Source organism: Portunus trituberculatus, chromosome 25, assembly GCF_017591435.1.
Source record: "Portunus trituberculatus isolate SZX2019 chromosome 25, ASM1759143v1, whole genome shotgun sequence".
NCBI lineage: Eukaryota > Metazoa > Arthropoda > Malacostraca > Decapoda > Portunidae > Portunus > Portunus trituberculatus.
Window position 1 is genome coordinate 14,714,441 of NC_059279.1, and position 22,500 is coordinate 14,736,940.

The 22,500-nt window shown below is 43.0% G+C and overlaps 2 protein-coding genes across 2 annotated transcripts in view; one reads left to right on the forward strand and one right to left on the reverse strand.

Moving 5' to 3' along the window:
* Positions 1–17,657, forward strand: part of LOC123508838 — a 19,369-nt gene extending 1,712 nt beyond the window's left edge. The window contains exons 2-4 of the mRNA XM_045262776.1: positions 15,349–15,452; positions 16,126–16,267; positions 16,735–17,657. Coding sequence (XP_045118711.1) covers positions 15,378–15,452; positions 16,126–16,267; positions 16,735–17,243 — 726 coding nt within the window. The 5' untranslated portion in view covers positions 15,349–15,377 and the 3' untranslated portion in view covers positions 17,244–17,657. The remainder of the gene's footprint in view (positions 1–15,348; positions 15,453–16,125; positions 16,268–16,734) is intronic.
* A 1,415-nt stretch (positions 17,658–19,072) lies between these two features.
* The window catches only part of LOC123508928, a 5,941-nt gene continuing 2,513 nt past the window's right edge, over positions 19,073–22,500 (reverse strand). Inside the window, exons 2-5 of the mRNA XM_045262963.1 lie at positions 22,344–22,500; positions 21,097–21,601; positions 20,805–20,941; positions 19,073–20,250 (exon numbers count right to left, since the gene is read on the reverse strand). The exon at positions 22,344–22,500 is cut by the window's right edge and continues 89 nt beyond it. Of these exons, the coding sequence (XP_045118898.1) occupies positions 19,293–20,250; positions 20,805–20,941; positions 21,097–21,601; positions 22,344–22,500 (1,757 nt within the window). The 3' untranslated portion in view covers positions 19,073–19,292. The remainder of the gene's footprint in view (positions 20,251–20,804; positions 20,942–21,096; positions 21,602–22,343) is intronic.

Consider the following 22,500-nt stretch of genomic DNA (forward strand, 5'->3'; position numbering starts at 1 on the left):
CTCCTCAACATACGATCTCTACGGTTTCCTAAATGCATCGTACAATACATCGCTGAATATCGTACCTGATCTTCTCATCGCTGAAAATAGAAGCGTTTAACTAAAGCTCCTAATACGAAATGATGACGTAACTTCTTAATATTGTGGAGTTTTGATTTTATTATTTTTTTTATCATCATATTACTTGATCACCCACATTTATTATTTATTATGAAGAAATCTTTTGGACTTGCATTATCGTCATTTTTTTTTTTTTTTGAGGGTATCGGATCTCACCATCTCCATCACCACCACCACCACCATCATCATCATCACCTGCACCTTCATATTTTGGCTAATTTTTTATGCATGTATTTCTTTTTACCGCTTTGGTTTGATGTTATTGCTCTTATCGTTGTTCTTGTTCTTGTTTTTCTTGTTATTGTCCTGGATTCGTGTTCTTGTTCTTGTTCTACTTCTTATTGTTGTTGTTATTATCATTATTATTATTATTATTATTATTATTATTATTATTATTATTATTATTATTATTTCAAGCCTTTGTGACGTCAACTTTATTTTAATCCTCAATATAAAACCAGCACCACCGCCGTCACTAACCACCAACACCATCACCACTACTATTACCATCACCATCATCTATGCTACCATCACCACTATCATGGCAACCAGTACCATTACCACAATCCCCATAACTAGCACCACCACCATTACCACCACCACCACCACCACCACTTGTATGTCTCCAGTTTTCCATTAACGTTTTTTCCCTCTCCCAGTCGTCATGCGAACGAGTAATAGCAAAAAAGACACTATTGGAGTGCCAGCGTTTGCATTATTGATTTGTAACACGTTTTGGGTGAAGGGCACAATTCTCCTTTTTTTTTTCTTCTTCCTCTTGTTCTTTTTTTTTTTAATTATTGTTTACTACGAATATGCTGCCTCTTATAATGTACATTTTCAGTGATAATTAATTAGAAATGTGCAAAAGTTCATGTTATTTGTTTTTTTAATTCTAACTAGTTCCATTTTTTTCTTTTTTTCATGTCTTTTCATTTATTTTTCGCCTTCGTTTTGTACTCTCCGTGTTTTGTTTCCGTTCTGTGTCGTTCTCTGTTCTATCTCATCTCTGTTTTGTCTCCTGTGTTCTTAGTTTTCCAAGACAACCTACAACTTTTGAGGTTAAACGAGGAAAATTGCTGGAAAAAAAATGCGTGTAGCTTATGAAGTAGCACATGAAGCGTCTGTCGTGTGCGAGTCCTGAATTGCATGTTTTATATTATGTACTGTGGGTTGAAAAAAGTAACAGTGCATTTGAGTCCAGTGAATATAAAAAAAAAATTCAGTCAACAGCTGGTCTCGCATGTTTTCGTTTCCTTCGTTCTGTACAGTCATAACGTTTCCCACACATACCGATACTTCTTTTTATCATAGTACGTAGCCCATGACATGCATAATGCATAACCTAAACATAATCTACTATTTACGCAGGTTTTCTTGTATCATACGTAGTCTTTAGTATCAAGAGAGCCTCGTGTATGATGTGCGGATACGTATACCAACACACACACACACACACATACAGGTACACACCAACACGCATACACACATCAAAGGAAAGGCGATGGATGAATGTGATCAGCGGCGGGACATACAACAGGGGTCCAGGTGACGTGAATTCGAGTTTTGCATGAGGATGGCCTTTTTTTCACACGTCACTCCATTGCCTCGTGTCTGAAGATATCAACATGCTTCTCATCAACCCTCGGCAATTACACGTGGGGGACGATATGAGTCTCTGAGAATAGATGAATAAAAAAAAACCTTAATGCGTCACCAATTCCTGTGTGTGACTATTGAAAGCTCGAGACACACAAGGGACAGGCTGTGTATCACTTGAAGATGTCACTAAAGCTGTTTTTTCGATTATCTAACCTACAGAGATATAAGGAACCGACAATTTATCGTTCCGAAGAGCCAGTCTATGTGTTTCACCATTTTAAGCCTCCAGAAACATAAGGGACAAACTATTCATCAATCCAAGAAGTCATTAGAGTTGTTTTCTGATTATATAAGGCTTTAGAAATAAAAGGAGAGGCTAATTTACTATTCAAAGGAGGCAGTTTCTGTGTGTGACCATTTAAGGCTAGAGAAACACAAGGGACATACTATTTACCACTCCAAGAAGCCACTAAAGTTGTATTTGATTATCTAAGCCTTCAGGAATACAAGGAACCAACAATTTACCATTCTAAGGAGCCAATTTATGTGTGTGACCATTTAAGGGTCGAAAAACACAGGGCAAGCTATTTACCACTTCAAGATGTCACTAGAGTTGTTTTTCGTTATTTAAGCCTTCAGATATATAAAGAACCAACAGTTTACCATTCCTTGGAACCAATCTGTGTGCGACTATTTAAGACTTGAGAAACACAATGGACAGATTATTTACCACTCCAAAAGGTCATTAAAGTTGCTGTCAGATTACCTAAGGCATTAGAAATACAAGGAAGAGGCAATTTATTATTCTAAGGAGCCAATTTCTGTATGTGACTATTTAAGGCTCGAGAAACACAATGGAAAGACTATTTACCATTCCGAAAAGACATTAAAGTTTTTTTTTTATTATCTAATCCTTCGAAAACACAAGAAAGAGACAGTTTACCGTTCCAAGGAGTCGCTAGTTGTTTGTGAGCATCGAACAACTAAAAAATACAACGGGACAATTTATTTACTAATCCAAAAAGCCACTAAGAATTGTTTGTGATCGTCAGTTTCCAGAAATACAAGGAACTGATTATTTACTACTCCAAGAGGCAGAAATGTAGAATTGTTTGGTTCCAGAGAATAAAAGATAAGTTCTTGCTTATCTAATTATCTTAACACACAGTAATCTAACCTTACCTAACCCCCCCCTTGTCTATTTCTTTTTTTTTCCATTCCTACGTATTCAGTTTAATTTTTCCTGACCTCTACTCGCATTTAGTCTAATTACCTTCATACATTAACTTACCCTAATCTAACTTAACCTAACCTCCCACTATTTCTTCCTTCCCTTCCTACGTTTTTATTTCTTCTTTTCCTAACCTCTACGCACATTCAATAAACCTAACCCAACCTCCCACATATATTTCTTTCCTTCCTATATATCAATTTCCCCTTTTCCTAACTTTTTCTCCCATTCAATCCAATTACCTACATACACATTTACCTAATTTAACCTCTCACATCTATTTTTTTCTCCTATTCCTAACGTATTTACCTCAGTTCTTCCCAACCTTCCCTCTTCCCTCTCTGTACCTGGGAACTTCCGAATCACTCTCACCTGTGCATACCATGATTCACTAACCACTGGGTCTCGTAGGGAAGTGCTGACCGAAAAGTAAATATCTAATGGGAAGGAGCACTGAATAGCACATCAGTTCCTCGTGTCTTAGATTTATGTGGTGCTTAACCCCTTCATTACTGGGACGTATTTCTGCCATGAGTTTCAGTGTGATTGGACGATTTTGTGTACTTTAGCAAGGGTTTATGGAGGTCAGAAGGTCAATGAGCAGGATTTTTACTATTTCAATCTCTACCTAAGTTTCTGAGGCTGTATAAAATTCCCCAATAGTAAGCAGAATGGATATGAAAACCCGTCATAGCACTGAAGAGGTTATTATCAAATATTTATGAACAGAAACAAATATTGAATTCTTATTGTTTAACTGTGTGGTGATGGTGTTCTAGTTGCATGATTGAGCAGAGTGTAAGTTTAAAAATGAAAAGAGTAAAAGGAATATTGAAAACGGAACTGCAACAAAAAAGCATTGGAAATCATAATTATGAAAAGAGAATAAGAATAGTGAAACTGAAATAAAGACAGAAACAGGCAAAAACTGAAGAAAATATGACTAAAATGATAATAAAGATGAAGAAAAGCACAGAGAATAAGTATGAAGGCCAATACGAAAAAAAAAATAATAAAAAAAAATAAAACTTGAAAATAGGATGAAGAAATAAGTATTGACAGCAACGTGAAGGAAAAAAATGACAGAAAAAGGACAAATTACAAACAATAACGGGAAAAATACAAAAGAAAATAGTACAGTATATTTTCCAGCGTATTAAATCATGCATTAAACCATTAAACCAACAGTCTCATACCTGACGCGTGTATATGAGATTTATTTACGTAAGACAATACACACATTTATTCCTACCTAATAACAGTGACATTGACAGTACCATGACACATTTCCATACTCATTCTGCTTATTATTTGACGATTTTATACAACTTCAGAAACTTATGTAGGGGGACTAGAATAGTGAAGACTGTTGCCATTAATTAATCTTCTGACCTCCATAGACCCTCCCTAATGTCAATAAAGTGGTCTAATCGTACACAATTCTCAAGGTAAAAATGTGAACCAGTATTGAAGGGATTACGATATCAGTATAAGTAAAGATGTACACATGTTTTTTTCCCTAACATTAATATCGTACAAACTCCTTCCTTCTATCTATTGTACACACTCATTCCTGTGTATAAGTCGTGACATTCAGATACAAGTATACGTAAAGATTTCCATTTTTTTTTCTCTTTTAACATCAATATCGTACCAACAACGCACTTCTTTTTTTTTCTCTATTTTTTTCTTTCCTTCCTTCATTCCTAGAAACTGGTAACGGCATTTTAAAAGTTCGCATGTTATGGGGAAGATGGAGAGGCCATATTTTTCTTTCTTTAACACTCTTTGGTAGTTTACAAATGATGCTTTTATTCTACTGCTTTTTCCCACTTTTTGAATATGTCTGAGCAAGTAAACGTGTAGCTGGTATATCTTCTCTTGGATCGTTTTAGGTGGCTTAAAAAAAATAACGCTTAATTCCTGTTTCTCCTTCTATACCTCTGTTCCTCTTCCTCCTTTTCTGCTTATTATTATTCTCTTTCTTCTCCTTACTACTTCCCTTCCTCCTCCTCCTTCTTCTTCTTGCTCTTCTTCTTCTTCTTCTTACTCTTCTTCTTCTTTTTCTTCTTGCTCTTCTTCTTCTTCTTCTTCTTCTTCTTCTTCTTCTTCTTCTTCTTCTCTTTGTTATCCTTTTCTTCTTCTAACAACAAAATAATCTTAGGGCAGGTCACCTTGTAGGGTCCGTAAAGACTGTTGTGGCCTGTATTTCTATTTATCTATTCTACTGCTACTACTACTACTACTACGTCTTCTTCTACATCTACTACTACCACTTCTTCTTCTTCTACTTCTACTTCTACTACTACTACTACTACTACTACTACTACTACTACTTCTACTTCTTCTTCTATTTCTACTCCTACTACTACTACTTCTTCTGCCACCTCTACTACTACTACTACTACTACTACTATTTCTTCTTCTCCCCAACACTCCTAATGATCAGAGCTGGTAATTGAATGTTTGGATACGGGAAGGTCTAAGGAATAATTTACCTCCTTTTTCTAACATTCTCGGGGAGCAGCGGAGCGACAGGAACACAAAAAGAGACCATACATTTTTCTTGGTCTTCTGTTTGAAATATTCATATCCTCAGCGCTCCACAGCCCCTCAGGTCTTGCCTCAGCACGTAACTACACGGGGAGGGAGGGATGGGGAGAGGATAGAAAGGGGCACAGGTATGAAATTACGTGCTTGATGTGGCGTGTGGCTTCATCAGGTGGGCGTGCGTGGGGAAAGCGTGATCCTGAAGGGTGTGGAATACAAACCTAAGATCTTACAATTACCTAACATTTTACATTAATCTTTCAAAGTCTTGGTTCAGCGCACGACACACACTGGCAGCAAAACTGAGTCCTCTGCATGCCAACACTTGCGACCTAAGCGAGGGTTAATCAAAACTTAATTAAAACCAAAACAAAGATTGAGAAGTTAAAAATCCGATGCAGCGGCGTAGTAAAAAGAAAAAAAGAGAGAGAAAAAAACAATTAATTAATCAAGTGAGTGAATGAATGAATGCCGCTGCCAGAGTGATTAGTGTGACGGTTAATTGAAAGTCCGTCAGAGCACAAGCGGAGTTCAAACAGGTGTCACACGTCTCCAGGTGGCTTGTGACTCCCTGCCACTCCCACTGCCTCTCTGCCGGCGTCAAGGGAGGCAGGGCAGCAGCAGGAGGGAGGCACTTCACGCAGGTAACTCTCTACTCATTTAACTACTGTCCCGTCTGGTTACAAGGATATATTTGAACCGCAGCGCTCCTGAAGGAATAATGCTGAGGGTAATGGTAGCAGTGTTTGTACCTACAGTAGAAGTGAAGGTGTGAGAGTTATTCCACGTCTCCCTAAGCCTGCATCATCTCAGCTCTTTCACTGCAATATACAGCAATTCACAACACTAAGAACAATGTATGGAATCTTTATAATCACGTACAAGAGAGTGAGAATTAAGAAAAGAGTACACTAGGCAATTTCTGGACAGTGCAATGCTTGGAAGTGGCTGAGGAACATAAAGAACACGTCTCAGAGTGCTTAACAATTTGAGAAAGTTGCGCCAAGTAGCAGTGAAACGGTTAACTCACCCTCTTGAACCTTCACGCCAGGCCTAATGAAATATTAAAGTAGTGAGGGTTATTCTTTGTCTCCGTACGCTCTGCATCCCCAAAATTCACTCGCTTGAATCCTAATGAAACAGTAAAGGCAGAGAGGGTTACTCCTTGTCCCAGCAAGCTCTGCATCGCCAAAATTCACTCGCTTGAACGCTCACGCCACGCCTAATGAAACAGTAAAGGTAGTGAGCGTTACTCCTTGTCTCCATACACCCTGCATCGCCAACATTCACTCGCTTGAACCCTCACGCCACACCTTATGAAATAGTAAAGGCAGTGAGGGTTACTCCTTGTCCCCGCAAACCCTGCATCGCCAAAATTCCCTCCCACGAATTTCCAAGCCACGTGGAGCGAAATAGTAAGGAGTTCGTGAAGCAAAGCAATATCATAAATTTCGAAACCTTGTAATCTGGACGCCGTTTCTTCCAGCAAACCGTTCAGACCGTTAAGTTTAGTTAGTGATCGGCAGGAGTGTTGAGTTCTGTATTTTATGGGTGCAGCTGAGGAGTGTTAGCTGATACGAGTCCTGAAGTAAACGTGTCAACTGTGTGTAAACTTGCACCATGAATGTAAAAAAAAAAAAAAAAAAAAGAATACAAATAAATAAACAACAAAATGTAAAAGAAAAAAAAATTGATGTTAAAAAATTCGGAGAAAAAATGTAAAATGTAATAAAAATGGAAGTGAATAAACAACAGAATGAAAAAAAAATAAATGTAAAAAAAATCTGTAGAAAATGTATAAATGCTTCTATTGTATTGCTATAACTTCATAATGTATTGCTATAACTTCATAATGTATTGCTATAACTTCATAATGTATTGCTATAACTTCAGTATCAGTGGAGAAAGGAAAAAATAAGGAGGGGACACCAAAGCACAATTATGGATGAGCTCAATACATGACTCGTAATAATTCTGGGAGCTAATGTCTAAGCGTGCAGGAGATGAGAGGAGGGAAATACAAAAACTTGACCTTATCTGAGGAGTTCTGATCAAGATAAAACAATAACAACAACAACGACAACAAAAACAATAAGTGAGAATAAACAGGAAATGAGAGGAGGTAAATGCAGAGCTTGACCTTTTCTGTGAGAGGAAATCAGAACAGTATTAAAACAACAGCAACAAAAACAATAAGTGAGAGTAAATAGATAAAAAAGACAAAAATAAGTAAATTAAATGAGAAAAAGAATGCTGAAGGAAAAGCCGTAATTAAAAGGAAAAATTCTTAGTCTAGCATTGAAATGTGAAAAAGATGATTTATGCATTTGTTTATTTTATTTTCTGATGTTTTTCCGTTACGGCAACAAATACTTGACTAGGAAAATATCTTAATGTCTCTATTATCATTATTATTATTATTATTATTATTATTATTATTATTATTATTATTATTATTATTATTATTATAATTATTATTATTATTATTATTATTACTATTATCATCATCATTACTTTTTATTATTACCATTATCATCAGCAATAGTGTTACGGTATTGTGGTAACTCACCCCCACACATTACTCTTATCTTTGTTATCATTATTGTTATTATTATTATTACCATTATTATTATTGTAATTATTATTATTATTATTATTATTATTATTATTATTATTATTATTATTACATTACTGTTGTATTATTAATTATTATGTATTCATTTACAAGTTCGTACATATCCCTAAATGCATTGTGGGAGTATTGTTTCCCGAGCTCAGCCCACAGGCTTGGCGTCACCAGTAGTAAAGTACGGACTACCGTACTGATTTACGTTCGTCACAGGTTTGTTTCCTGTTTCTCTGCTTGTGTTAATACACTGCTGGACATTACAAGTGTGTTTGCATTGCTCCCTTGGACTAATAAGTGCTACCGCTGTGCTACACACACAAACACACCAGCCACTGAGTAACTTCCCCACAACACTTTACTGACCATGGTGGTCACCCCTCCACTATATAACTGGTGGTCAGTGGTGGGATGCGTGGGCTGAGCAGTGAATGCGTGGTGGAAGCACGTCGCGCCCAAGGCACCCAAACAGCTCACCGAAAACAGCGTGCTGATGCAAGGCAGCACACTGCAGTAGCAGAAGTTGAGTAGACACGGATTCTAAGAACGGTCTAAGAGAGGCACAGACAAGACCGTTAGCCACCAATTATATATGTAGTAAACTACATAATGGTGGCAATCACTACATCTATGATTACTACTATCATCGTCATCAAAACTCTCCAATTTAAGAATTAGTTCAACAAATTACCTGTGATATTAAAAGGAAAAAAATAATCCCCTCATTTCTCTTCCACATTTGGGTAATAAAAAGTCGCAGAACAACACGCGACCTGTCTGTCAAAGTGATAATAATTCCAGGCTGCATGATGGCTTCACTCCGCGTTCTTGGGTCATGTGCTACTCATGGATTCTTGATTTGTGTCGTGACTGATAAAACAAAACGCACCTTGAGGCTTTTATATGTCAGACTGTATCTTCATTTCACGTTTATTGCTTAGTTTTTTCTTCCTTTTTTTTTGTCTGTCTATCATTTTGTCTCAGTCATTTTTTGTTTCTCTCTCTCTCTCTCTCTCTCTCTCTCTCTCTCTCTCTCTCTCTCTCGTCAAAGTCCAAGCACGTGAACCAATCAAAGTTATTGAAATATCCATGAACTCGTGCTTGCTTATCTACGCACACACACACACACACACACACACACACCATAGGCAGTGGCGTAGTGGATAAGGTGGTGAGCGTGGGATAGGGCAGAAGTCCACGCTTTGGGTTGAATCTCACCACATACCGCTCTGAAGCTGTGCCATTTGTCGAGTCGTTTAAAGTTACTTACATGTCACCATGATACCCAGGTTCTAGGTGGTTACACCAAAGATGCGCTTGGGTGGTGATATGGGTCCTAATATGGCTACCACTATAAATAAAATTGCCTGCTAATGGGCGGAAGCTGAACAGTGCTTCCCACATACACTCTTCAAGTATGCGTACAGGCGCTATAGGTCATATATAAAAAAGCCAGTTGTAGCTAGTTCTATTAGCGGCGTGTGTGTGTTTGCGTGTGTGTGTCTGCGTGTGTGTGCTATTTTTCGCATGTTTGTAGTTCACATTAATGGAAAAAAACCAGGTAAAAAAGAAGAAAAAAAAAAGTACTGCACGTCTTTGGTTGTCTTATGTCGAACTCGTCTCTCTCCTTATAGAACTTCACTGAAATTAACCCCTTCAGTACTGGGACACATTTTTACCTGAGATTTGTGTATGATTTGACCATTCTATAGACAACAGGAAGGTTTATGGAGGTCAGAGGATTAATGACCACATTCTTCACTATTTTAATCTCCACATAAGTCTCTGAAGCTGTTTAAAATCACCAAATAGTAAGCCGAATGAATATGGAAACGCGTTATGGTACTCAAAGGGTTAAACACAGGGAAGGAAGAATGTTTGGCAAGTAATAAGAGAATGTGAATGTGAATGCTCTTTCCAAAAATATAAATGAAAATAAAAACAAACAATTACTGTACACGGAAATGAATTGTCTAAAATCCTAATAATTTTTTGGGACATCAATGTTCTGAGAGGAATCGTTCAGTTTAGCTTTAGATATTTGCTTATTTTTTAATGCTGGAGTAATTTTGAAGTAATATTCCACCACCCACAACTATTCAGACGAAATTCTAGGGAAGATGGTACGAGAGAAAATCACGAGTAGATAAAAAATAAAATCACTGTTTTTGCGCTACATTCTCTTTTAAATGGTTTTATTGCCCAAGAAAAAGAAAACTGTTTACATCTTTTCTACATATCCGAGGAAACATTTTTGTACAATGACGTAAATGCTAAACCTTTTACTGCAACGGTTATTCTTTTTTATTATTATTTCGAACGCTGTAAGAACGGTTTGCATGGAGACACGGGGGAGAAAAGATAAAAGAGAGTAAATTTGTCTTTATACGCTGCAGAAATATTGACGAGAACTTAGGACAAAAATAATACCTAAAAACTTAGACATTAAAGAAAATAAAATGCCTAGTCGTGACAGGGTGATCGAAGAACGACCACTATAGCGAAGAAGGGAAGTACCATCACTATCAGAGACGCAACACAAATACAGCAACGTTTTGCACTCACTGAAAAAAAATAAATAAATAAATGTGATAAAAAGATAGAAGAACAACTTTAAATGATGGACGAGTGAGTGGATAGTAGAAACTTTAAACCCCTTAAATACTTGAGATTTGTGTACGATTAGACCATTTTATTTATATTAGCAAGAGTCTATGGAGATTAGGAGATTAATGGTCCAGAATCTTCACTATTTTCATCCCCCACATAAATTTCTGAAGCTGTATAAAATCACCAAATAGAAAGCAGAATGAATATGGAAGCGCTTCATAGTATTGAAGAGGGGTTAATAATAATTCATAAAGAGGAGGAGGAGCTAAAATTTATGAGTAGAGATATCAAACTCCTGAAAAGACGAGATATCCCAAAAATCAATAAAAAAGTGAAATATCTATAGGCAAACAATATCAACCATTCGATAAAGCAACCTATCTCGATCTCATGCAACAAATCAAGCCTAGAATCATTAAATAAAAAGTAAATAAATGTAACCAATCAATTACTAAGCCAAAATCAATCTTATCCAACAAATTCAACAACTGGTAACACTGTTTACCTGGGAGCGAGCCAAATGTAAGAGTGCAAAATAGTAAAACCTCATAAACTTTTCTTCCATTCTTCCATTCTTCCTCCTCCTCTTACATCTTCAGTGCCTCCTTCCTTTACCGCCACGCGTCACCTAAACATTACACCAGCAGGAAATATGGCGATTCCGTATTCACTTTACACTTCTCAAATTCATGCGGCGGAACACTCATACATCCACCACTCCTTTGCATGCCGGCCCTGGCTCGCTCGTGTCCTGCTGGGGGAGTCGTCGGGGGGTGGCGGGAGTAAGGAAAAGGGAACAGATAGACGCGTTTCATCATCCTATCCATCCCCCCATTCCACCTTCTCCACCCACTCCAAGCCAGCACACGAAGAGAAAAGAGAAATAACATCCATAGAGTACAAGACACATCCCTTTGCTTCCTTATTAAAGTGATTTGTTCGCGCCAAAATAGTGATAGAGGACTGAAAGCGTAAATCATCACAGCAGACAATACTTAATCCCTTCAGTACCATGCCGCGTTTTCATATTCATTCTGTTTACTATTTAGCGATTTTTTTACAGCTTCAGAAACTCATGTGCGGGACTGAAATAGTAAAGACTGCGGCCATCAATCTTCTAACCTCCAAAGACCCTTCCAAATGCAAATAAAATCATCTAATCATACTAAAAAGTCAAGGTAAAAATGCGTCTCAGTACTGAAGAGGTTAAGAGGACACTGATGTCTTAAGTCGCTGCCGGACATGGAAATAAGTCAGGGAGGATAATTGCGTTCCTGTGCCGGGCGAGGTGCGTGTTATAGGTGAGAATTAGGTGAAGGTGAGGACAGAGTGAGGTTTAGTGAAGGGAGGGCGAAATAAGGGTGATGAAAGTATTTAGTGAAGTGAGGGTGACATAAGGGTGAAGCGAATGGTAGGACACGTTTTAGTGAGGCTACAAGACGACTCAAGGCCAGGTTTACTTTGGTTAGTTGAGGTCAGGTTGGGTCAGGCTGGGTCAGATGAAGGAGGGAAGGCTGGAGGTGCGAGGGCAGAGTCACGGGGAGGCAGCGGCATTATTTACACCGCGTCTCCATCCACAAACTGCAAGAACTTGGACACTTTTCGCAAGTTCGTACATCTCTGAGCCAATTCCCTAAAAGAGAGAGAGAGAGAGAGAGAGAGAGAGAGAGAGAGAGAGAGAGAGAGAGAGAGAGAGAGAGAGAGAGAGAGAGAGAGAGAGAGAGAGAGAGAGAGAGAGAGAGAGAGAGAGAGAGAGAGAGAGAGAGAGAGAGAGAGAGAGAGAGAGAGAGAGAGAGAGACGGCTATATTCAGAAACCACGACAGAAACGACTAGCAGAGTTTTTAAGACAGTTTCTCTTTATGGTAAACTAGAAACCTAGCTAATCCATCACCAAAATCATAAAAAATACCTCTAAAATCATGAGTATCTTAAGCTAGAGCCTTTGAAAACAGTCGTAGTGAGAGAACAAAGAATTCCTGAATACGGAGAGAGAGAGAGAGAGAGAGAGAGAGAGAGAGAGAGAGATGGGTTTACTTGGACACTCCCGCCTTTGGTCACACGTAGTAGGGAGAGGCGTTGGTCATCACTACAATATTCAATACATGAGGTTGGTGTGACGGCAAGACTTCCGCTATAGACAACACGAAGGAGGCATTACCTTGATTAAGTTGTGCAGTATTCAAGGCACCGACACTGTGGCCTGGAGGAGCAAAGAGTCACAGAGATACATACATATTTACTCCCATTTATGATTTGCTTAATGTCTTGATAGAGTAATAAATTCCGTGCACTATATTGAAGAGCGGCCAGGAAGCGGGTCAGTGTAGCTGGAGATGATCCATTACTACTATTAGGGTTATTACTACCTGTGTCAAGATGTGTCTGTGATAAACTGTTACTATTGCTCTGACTATTATTAGAGTTATCATGCTGAGCTTCCATATTGATTGTAAGACACGTAGCCAATTATTGTGAGGTGATGGGGTGTCTCGATTTATTCATGAGAGAGAGAGAGAGAGAGAGAGAGAGAGAGAGAGAGAGAGAGAGAGAGAGAGAGAGAGAGAGAGAGAGAGAGAGAGAGAGAGAGAGAGAGAGAGAGAGAGAGAGAGAGAGAGAGAGAGAGAGAGAGAGAGAGAGAGAGAGAGAGAGAGAGAGAGAGAGAGAGAGAGAGAGAGAGAGAGCAAATCCAGAATCAGTCACCTACCAAAAAGATCAAAAGTGTCATTCAAAATTGGAGGATAAGTGTAATAATAATAATAATAATAATAAACGGTTTATTAATTAGGCAATGTAAAAAATACACTGAAAATGTACAGGGGTGGGACATTACCACAATGAACTAAAAAATGCTTAACCTAACTATGGATAAACTTAACCTAGAAATTCACTTATTTATTTAAAGCTCGCACAATAGTGGGCACCGCGCTGAGTCGGTACCGATCCGTGCGCGGTGCTCTCAAAGGCGCCACGCGATTATGGTGTCGGGTGGCGCGAGCAGGGGGAGGCACGTCGGGTGGTAGCAGGTGGCGGAGACGTGGATGACGCAGCAGTCCTTCCCCAAATTTTTCCAAGGCTTCCTGGTGTCTTGTGGCCAGCCTCGGCAGACTCAGGCAGGTCAGGGCGTCCTCGTAGGACCTGTAGGCAGGCCCAAGGATGACCCTGAACGCCCTCCTCTGAACCCTCTCCAGCTGTTGTCGTTGTGTGAGGTTCAGGAGGAGGACCACGCTGGGGCGGCGTACATGAGCTTAGGGAGTATAAAGATGAGGTACACTCCCCTCAGCTCATCTGCCGGTGCTCCCAGGGACCTGAGTCGGCGCAGTAAATAGATTTTATATGAGGCTGACCTGATGATGTTGGAAACATGCTGCTTCCATGTTAACTGATCATCCACCAAGACACCTAGAAGCTTGGTGCTGCGGACCACCTGGAGGGAGTGAGGGCCCACAGAAAGCTGGGGAGGGGGAACTGCTGCTGTGGAGGTACAAATGTGCATCACCACGGTCTTGGTGTGGTTGATGGTCATTTTGTTGTCCTCCGTCCACGTCTGTAGTTGGTTTAGAGTGGACTGCAGTGCTGAGAAGTCTGGGTTGGTGTTGTTGACGGGTACGCCCACGGTGCAGTCGTCCACATACTTCCAGCGGTGGGGGGTGTGGACGAGAGCATCGTTGATAAGGATGAGGAAACACAGGGGACCCATCTTGGTCCCCTGAGGGACCCCGCATGTGAGCTGTTGGAAAGAGGAGACAGAGCCCTGATAACGAACGGCCTGACGCCTTCCCGTGAGGAAGTCTGCCAACCACGCTATCAGGTAGGGAGAGAGGCCCAGAGTGATGGCTTTATTTATCACAACAGTGTGATCAACAAGATCAAAGGCCTTTCTGAAGTCCACAAAAGCAATAGCTAGAGAAGTGTTGCGTTTGTCCAGGTGGCTGTGGACGAATTCCAGGAAGCTGACAAGGTAGTGAGATGTGGAGGTGGATTTAATATTGCCAAATTGTTGTGTGTCAATAGAGTTACAAATTTTGTTATAGGCCCAGTCGAAAACAAAATCTTCACAGATAAGGCTGGGTATAGGGGTGATGGCGACTGGTCTTAGATCATTCAGTGACTGTGGATTAGAAATTTTGGGGAGGGGGGTGACGTAAGATGTCTTCCAGTCATCGGGGCAGGAATGTTGAGCAAGGGAGGCATTGATGATAGAGCAAAGGGGTGTGTGTGTGTGTGTGTGTGTGTGTGTGTGTGTGTGTGTGTAATTCACTGTTTGATCTGCTGCAGTCTCTGACGAGACAGCCAGACGTTACCCTACGGAACGAGCTCAGAGCTCATTATTTCCGATCTTCGGATAGGCCTGAGACCAGGCACACACCACACACCGAGACAACAAGGTCACAACTCCTCGATTTACATCCCGTACCTACTCACTGCTAGGTGAACAGGGGCTACACGTGAAAGGAGACACACCCAAATATCTCCACTCGGCCGGGGAATCGAACCCCGGTCCTCTGGCTCGTGAAGCCAGCGCTCTAACCACTGAGCTACCGGGCCGTGTGTGTGTGTGTGTGTGTGTGTGTGTGTGTGTGTGCTTATATTTGTACATGTCTTATTCAGAAGCATCACCAGAAGGAGCCTCCACCACCATGTTGCGCACCTGCTTCGTCCTGCCTCTCCTCGCCGTCGCCGTCACTTCCATCACCACATCCCACTACGTCAAGGTAACGCCCCTCACCTGGCGGCGCCTACGTTAGCCACTCTTTCAGATTTTCTAAGTCAGTGGATTCTAAATAATCTTTCTCATACTTTACATTTTTTTTATATAAGAGTTAATAATTGGCCAAGGGCAACAATAAACGAAAAAAAAGGCCCACTTAGTTGCCAGTCCCCCTTGCAGGTCCGAAAGAGTTACCCAAAACAACAAATGTCGTGAAACCTCCCTCTTAGATGAAGTCAAGTAATAGGAAGTTTGACAACAATAGAAGTATCAGAGATTTTCAAAATGATTTTATGATTATTAATATTGTTTAAAGTTGATTATGTGTTGTCATTGAAAACAAGTACCCACGATGATCCTACAAATCATATCTATGGTTTTGGAAATACTCCTGATGCGAGATGGAAGCGTCTTTAAAAATACGGACCAATACTTTTGTTCCCTCCATGAGAAAAACGTAATCGTGCAATAACCATGAGACAAAATGACTGGCCTTGCTGTGTTTGGGTTCCTTGGAAGTCTTCGCTCAAGTGACGCATTTCTCAGTGACACTGACCTGTCTCTTCTGTCATTTAGCGGAACAAAGGAACAATTTCACACACTGTTATATAAAGGCTGCTGTATGTTCTGATCACCGAGGAAGCACAAATATTTATGAAATCGTTAATGATTCGCAGGTGGACAATTCCTTCCCTGACACCATCGCGCCGTGCCTGCTCAACTCCTACATTTTCCAGCCCACTGACAAGATGAGCATGAATCTGAGGTGCGGCGCCGTGTGCAGCGAGATCCCGTACTGCTCCCTCTACTGCTTCAAGGGTGAGTCACGCTTTGACGCCTGACCAAAGACCTGTGCCTCGAGTCTTGTTACAGCTACACGGTTTCAAGGCTATCTTTAGGAAGTTAGCGACATGGTAATAAGACTTCTATATGATCAAATCGAGAAAGTCTTAAGAATTCCGGTAATCATCTCTGCGGCCTGTGAAAATAGTCATGGCTAGAGAACAGTGTTTCCGAATACAAACTAAAAATGTGTCGTCACGTTTCACCTTGTTGAGCCGACGCTCACAATACACGCACAACACATTAACCAACACACCAGCAGTCATTCTCACCATCCCCGCAAACAAAAAATACTGTAAATTAGATGCTTTTTCTTTCTTCAGACTGATTTTAGTATTCTCTCGCACTTATGAACAAAATTGTTTAGTTAAAGTAAACACCGTCGTTAGCGCTTAAATCTATCCTCTTGCTCTCTCTAGACTCAGTTTCTTCTAATTTTCCAGGCAACAAATGTGATTTTTTCCACGCCAAGGTGACGAACGCGTGGGTGGGGCCAGGCAGCGGCGTGTTTGCGTATGACTACTGCTACTCTATTCACCCGGCACTCGGGGACGTGGCACTGGGCGCCACCACGGCGTCCTCCTCGGTCTACAGCTCTTTCTACAACTACTATCCCACACAAGTAAACTTCTTTTGTCAGACGGAGGCCGCTTGTTATGAGAGTCTAGTGGACAACTCGCCGTGGTGGAGGGCTGACTTTGGGTCACCCAGAAGGGTGACCCGAGTCAGAATCAGTCTCACTGCCCTCATTGACATCAACATCGTAGAGTTCCGAGTGGGCAACGACACCACCGTCACTAACAACCCTGAGCTGCTGCCCAAGCCCACCTTTACCCCGACCTTCGGCCTGGAGGTGGTGGCAGAGACGCCCATTGTCGGGAGGTACTTTTTCGTGACGGAGCCGCATTATTCCGACATCCGCATTTGTGACGTGTGGGTTTTGACCAAGTGAGGCAGCTCCTCCACCAGCCTGTGGTGGAGTGAGCTGACCTGACGTGGTGATTTAACCTGTCTTGGTGACCTGATTTGATGGGGTGCTGGCAGAGTTGATGTAACTTAAAGAGACGCTGACATGACTTGACGATGTGCTAACTTAACATGATGGGATACTATTTTGACAGGATGCTGATATGTGACCTGACAGGGTGCTGGTAAGCTTGGCGGAGTTGCTGACCTCACGTAATCCAGCTTACGTAATTGTGCCGGTACTATATTTATCTCTAATCTTAAGAGTTTGATTAAATGGTTGTTGTATATAATAGTATATAATAAATACGATATGATATATATTATTTAGAACGCAAGTATGTGTAACACTGGAATGTACATAAGAATAAACAGACAAAATAAATGTTTCAACGTCCACTAAATGCCAGCAGTGTTACATGTCCTCCACATCCACACGCGTAGCCATCATTCCCACGCAGCAAACTATATCCATGTGCACACATCCACATCCAGTATTTAATATACCTACGTATGAAAAACAAAGCTTGCCAAGAGTACTAGTAAAATAGAAAGAGAGAAAAAAAACACACATATTTGCAGCACGTAAAAACAAGCACAAGAGAAAAAAAGGAGTTCCACATTACATACACGCCATCTCCTGTCAGGAATATTTGAGCACAGTACACTCGATATTCCTTAGTAAACCCACATTCTCTCTCCCTCACACGCACCCCATATTGCCTCCAACAGAAAGTGTTCTACGTTTTTGAGTGGCATTTTGTTTACATTTGATCCCTTTGACCCTTATCTATGTTTATTGGACACTATATTCACTGCACTCTGAGGAATGGCTTGAGTGGGCCTTGTTTCTTGGATTTTTTTGGTCTTTAAGCTACGATCCCTTCTTGCATACCCAAAATATAAATGAATGAATAGAATAAACGAAAGCAAAGATGACGTAATGGCTAATTCTTTCTTGATCTTTAAGGGAACTGACATTCAAGTGGACCTTCTATTTGATCTTTTGTTGCTCTTAGTCGGCTTCCCCTCTTGCATAATAGAAAAAAAAAATTCTGGCTAACGTTGGAGTGCTTATATAACAACAACAACAATTCTCACAACACCCAAACCATTCATTAACGACCAAACAGGCTATACGCATCAAACAACCACTCCATTATCAACACGACAGCAAGCAAGTCACACCACTCCTGCCTCCTTCACCAACCTGACTGACACACGGACGTATCCTTGGCTGCTCCTGCGTCCTTCTCCTCCCTGCTGCTGGAATTCCTAGAGGCGTCACTTCACTTTTCTTCTCCACTACCACCATGAGCCAAGGAAGCACTGAAACCTGAAGGGAAACAGCTGATAACTAGGGACTCTGTGATGGCAATAGTGGACCGTGGCTATGCTTGGTGAGGGCCATCTGTAATCCCGTTTTCCTTGTTTGATGACGCTGCATCTCACCAGTGAATTAAGTCGTACATGGCGAGGTGTCTATCATTTACACTGCCCGAGGGAAAGACAAGTCAAGTGGAGTGTGTTAGTTGTTGTAAGAGTGAATTAGAGGGTATTATGTTCTATTTGGCAACATGTGTGTGTGTGTGTGTGTGTGTGTGTGTGTGTGTGTGTGTGTTGGCTCCTCCCTGTGACGTCATGGCTCACCTGTGTTATTATTGGTTGCTTACACTGCGGACAAGCCATGGCTGCTACACATTCTAATGAGTAATCACCCATAAAGAATCTATTAAATGACGGACTGCTTGAGACGCCGCACCACCGGGGTCATGCGACGCCAAGGAGTGGTTCGTTGTGAAAAGAAAAGAAAGATGCGAAAATATATATTTATTTCAACTCTTGACTATGATTACGTGATAGGAGTGACAGGACGGCCTGTGAAGGTCTGAGGGTGTGAGTGACGCTGCTGTCATGAGTGTGTGAGTGTCTGTCACGGCAGTGAGTGAATGAGAGTGAACTGCGATGAGGAGGCGGTGACGGACTGATGTCAGGGGAGATACGATCAGTGAGGGTGATGATGAGGGGAGCGGCTCTAAGTGATGGTGGCGACAGTGGTGGTGGGGAAGCACAGGGAGGATGTGGTGAAGCGGATGGGTGAGAAGGAGAGGGCGCGGCCATTGCCGGGGTGGCGGGAGAGCACGGTGGCGATGTAGGTGGTGGCGGGGGCGAGGGTGTGCAGGGTCTTCTCCTGGCGGCCGGTGGTGGTGGGTGCGCTGCACCACTTGATGGCGAAGTGGGTTTGTTTGAGTGCCGCCTCCCACCCACACTGACGCGGGGGTCGCGTCCGCCACACCTTGCCGCTCTTGTCCTCCTTTACCAGCACACAGTAGGCATGGGAACCCCGCGCCGCTGACCACCTCAGGGTGACGGAGGTGCAGGTGATGTTCTTGGCCCTGACTCGGGCGTTGCGGGGCAAACGGGGCAGGGAGAGTGAGTGGGCGGCGTAGGAGGCCGTCAGGAGCACCTCACTGGCTGCCCCTGGCGGCTTGGTGACTAGGCGCATGATGAGCACCTTGGGTGGTGCTTCCCGCTTTTTCACTACTAAGTGGAGGGCGCCTAAGTTGCCCTCAGCGGTGGCCAGACGCTCTCCGCACGCCGCCATCACTTTGAGGCGCAGCTTGGCCCCGCACGCCACGGCGATCACGTGCAGCCGTTTGCCTCTTTTACGTACACGAAACTTTGCCACCGCCGTGCCTGCCGTGGAGGGCACCAGCTTCATCAGGGCGCCGGGCCTTAGGCGGGGTATTCTTCTGGTACGTTTGGCTGGCACCAGACCAGTACCCAGGGGCGGCCCGCCGTTCCCCGCCTCCCACACTGCCACGTGCAGCGCCCGGCGTGGGGCGTGGGGCAACTCGTACCAGGGGTTGTCTGTGCAGCCCAGGATGGCCCGAGGCCACTTATTGGGAGAATGGGAGAGTGCGGCGCGGGCAGCACACAGTGACGGGAAGGGACGGCCCTCGCTCACCGCCAGGCAGTACCCGCCCACGTTCCTGCAGAAAGATTGATGGATAAACAGACTGATAGACAGACACACAGACAAACAAATAAATAGATAGATAGATAGATATTAAATGAATATCAGATAGATAGGTAAGTAGATAGGCGGTGGCATAGTGGATAAGGTGGTGAGCGTGGGATCGGTCAGACATCCACGCTTAGGTTCAAATCTCACCACATACCGTTTCGAAGCTATGGCATTTGTCGAGTGGTTTAAAGTAACGTACATGTCACCATGACATCAAGGTTCTAGGTGATTACAACAAAGGTGCACTTGGGTGGTGATATGGGCTCTAATATGGGTACCACTATAAATAAAATGACTTGCGCCACTAATGGGCAGAAGCTTAACAGCGCTTCCCACATATACTCTCCAAGTTTGCCTACAGGCGCTATAGGCCGTAACATAGAAAAAAAGATAGATAGATAGATAGATAGATAGATAGAGAGAGAGAGAGAGAGAGAGAGAGAGAGAGAGAGAATGTGAAGACACTACGTACAGTTCTGGAGCCCTTAACAGCGTCACAAACTAGCGTCAGGCACTCACCTGCTGCCTGCCCAGCGAAGGGTGACTGCCTTGCCCCTGGAAGTGGGCGTGGCAGTGACGCGGGCTGCAGTGGGCGGCGGCGTCCAGTGGCAGGTAACGAGGATGTGGACGTGCGTGGGTCCCCGGCCGGCGTGCAGCTGTGTTTGTGGCACGTTTAGCGTTTCTCTTCGCTGCTCGCCTGTCACTATCCCCTGCCCGTCCCTGTCCCTCAACCCAACACTTTATTCCACAACATTATCATCAGCAATCACGCAACACCTGCTGCGACAAGTGAAGGTTGGTCAAGACGCACCTGTACTACGTACAGGCCTGGCGGGGCCTGCTCCCTGCTGAACTGCTGTGGCTCGTGCCCCTCGTACTGCACCACCACGCCCTCCTGAACGCCCGCCGCCTGCTGCAGTGCCTCCACTTCCTGCTGCTCCTCCATCTCTCTGCTCCCAGCGCCTGCATGCTCCCTCCCCGACGCGGTGGTGGTGTCATAGGGAAGACCCGCTGCCGTGGCCGCCTGCTGCTGCCAGGCAGTGAAAACAGAAGACTCGTTTCGCCTCTCGTGACGCACCGGCTTGGTAGAGTTACGGGAGACATTTGTTATTGTGTTGGTGGAGTAGTGGTGGCGGCGTGGGTGGGAGGCGCCGCGCCCACCCACAGCGCTCAACACAGCTCGTATCTTCTTACTCCCACCTTCGTACAGTTCTTCGTCCTGGTGGGGGCGCAACTCCAGCGTCCAGGACAGGGGGAAGTCACAGGGGGTGATGGTGATGGTGATAGGGCCGCCCTCCACCAGGGGGAACACCAACCTTCGGGAAACACCACACACCTCACTGCAGCAGCACACGCCACGGCACATACCACGCTTCCCATGCACACACCTGCCATACCTCTCACTGCATATCTTCCATATACCCACCAAATACCTCCCATACACACACCAAATACCTTCTATATACCAAACATTTCTCATACACATATCACAAACCTCTCATCCGCCCCCCACACACACACATATGTACACATCAAACACTTTCCATGCACATACCACACACCTCCCATGTACACACGAAACACCTGATCCACATATTTGCCACATACCAGACACGCACCCTTCCCCCACACACCACATGTATGCAGCATACCCACCACACAAACAAGCATTTTCATTATCCCTTACAGACCAACACATTCATTTTCTTCCTCCCGACACGCACCTGTTCCTCATTTTCGCCTCACCACCACCCGCACATTTCATCATCATCCCCTTCCTACCTGCACGTCTTCCCGCTAATACCTCACAGTGCGCACCTGGCTGCTTACCTCACTTCCTCTTCCACCTGTTGCCTTTCAGACCCTCACTCAATAACACCACTAAAAGGTTCAAGGAATCATGCATTATCACGTCAATTGTTTTTAGAGTCTTTAGATTTACGTTTTTTTTTTTTTTTTGGCCCTCTACTTCCTTACACAACTGCCAACCCATATCTCTTCTCACCGTTGTGTTAGAGTTAGTGTGTGTGGCATATATTTCCCAAAGCCTCGACTCACCTCTTGGTCTGCTCATGCTCCACAAAGGCAGACACTTGACGATCCGCCGGCAGGAGTTTCACATCATACTTGTGATCCTCCGCCTGCAGCGTCTCCCGGAGGATGTGGTCTGAGGGACCGAAATGGCAGGTCCCGGACGTTTTGTCTGTGTGGAGGC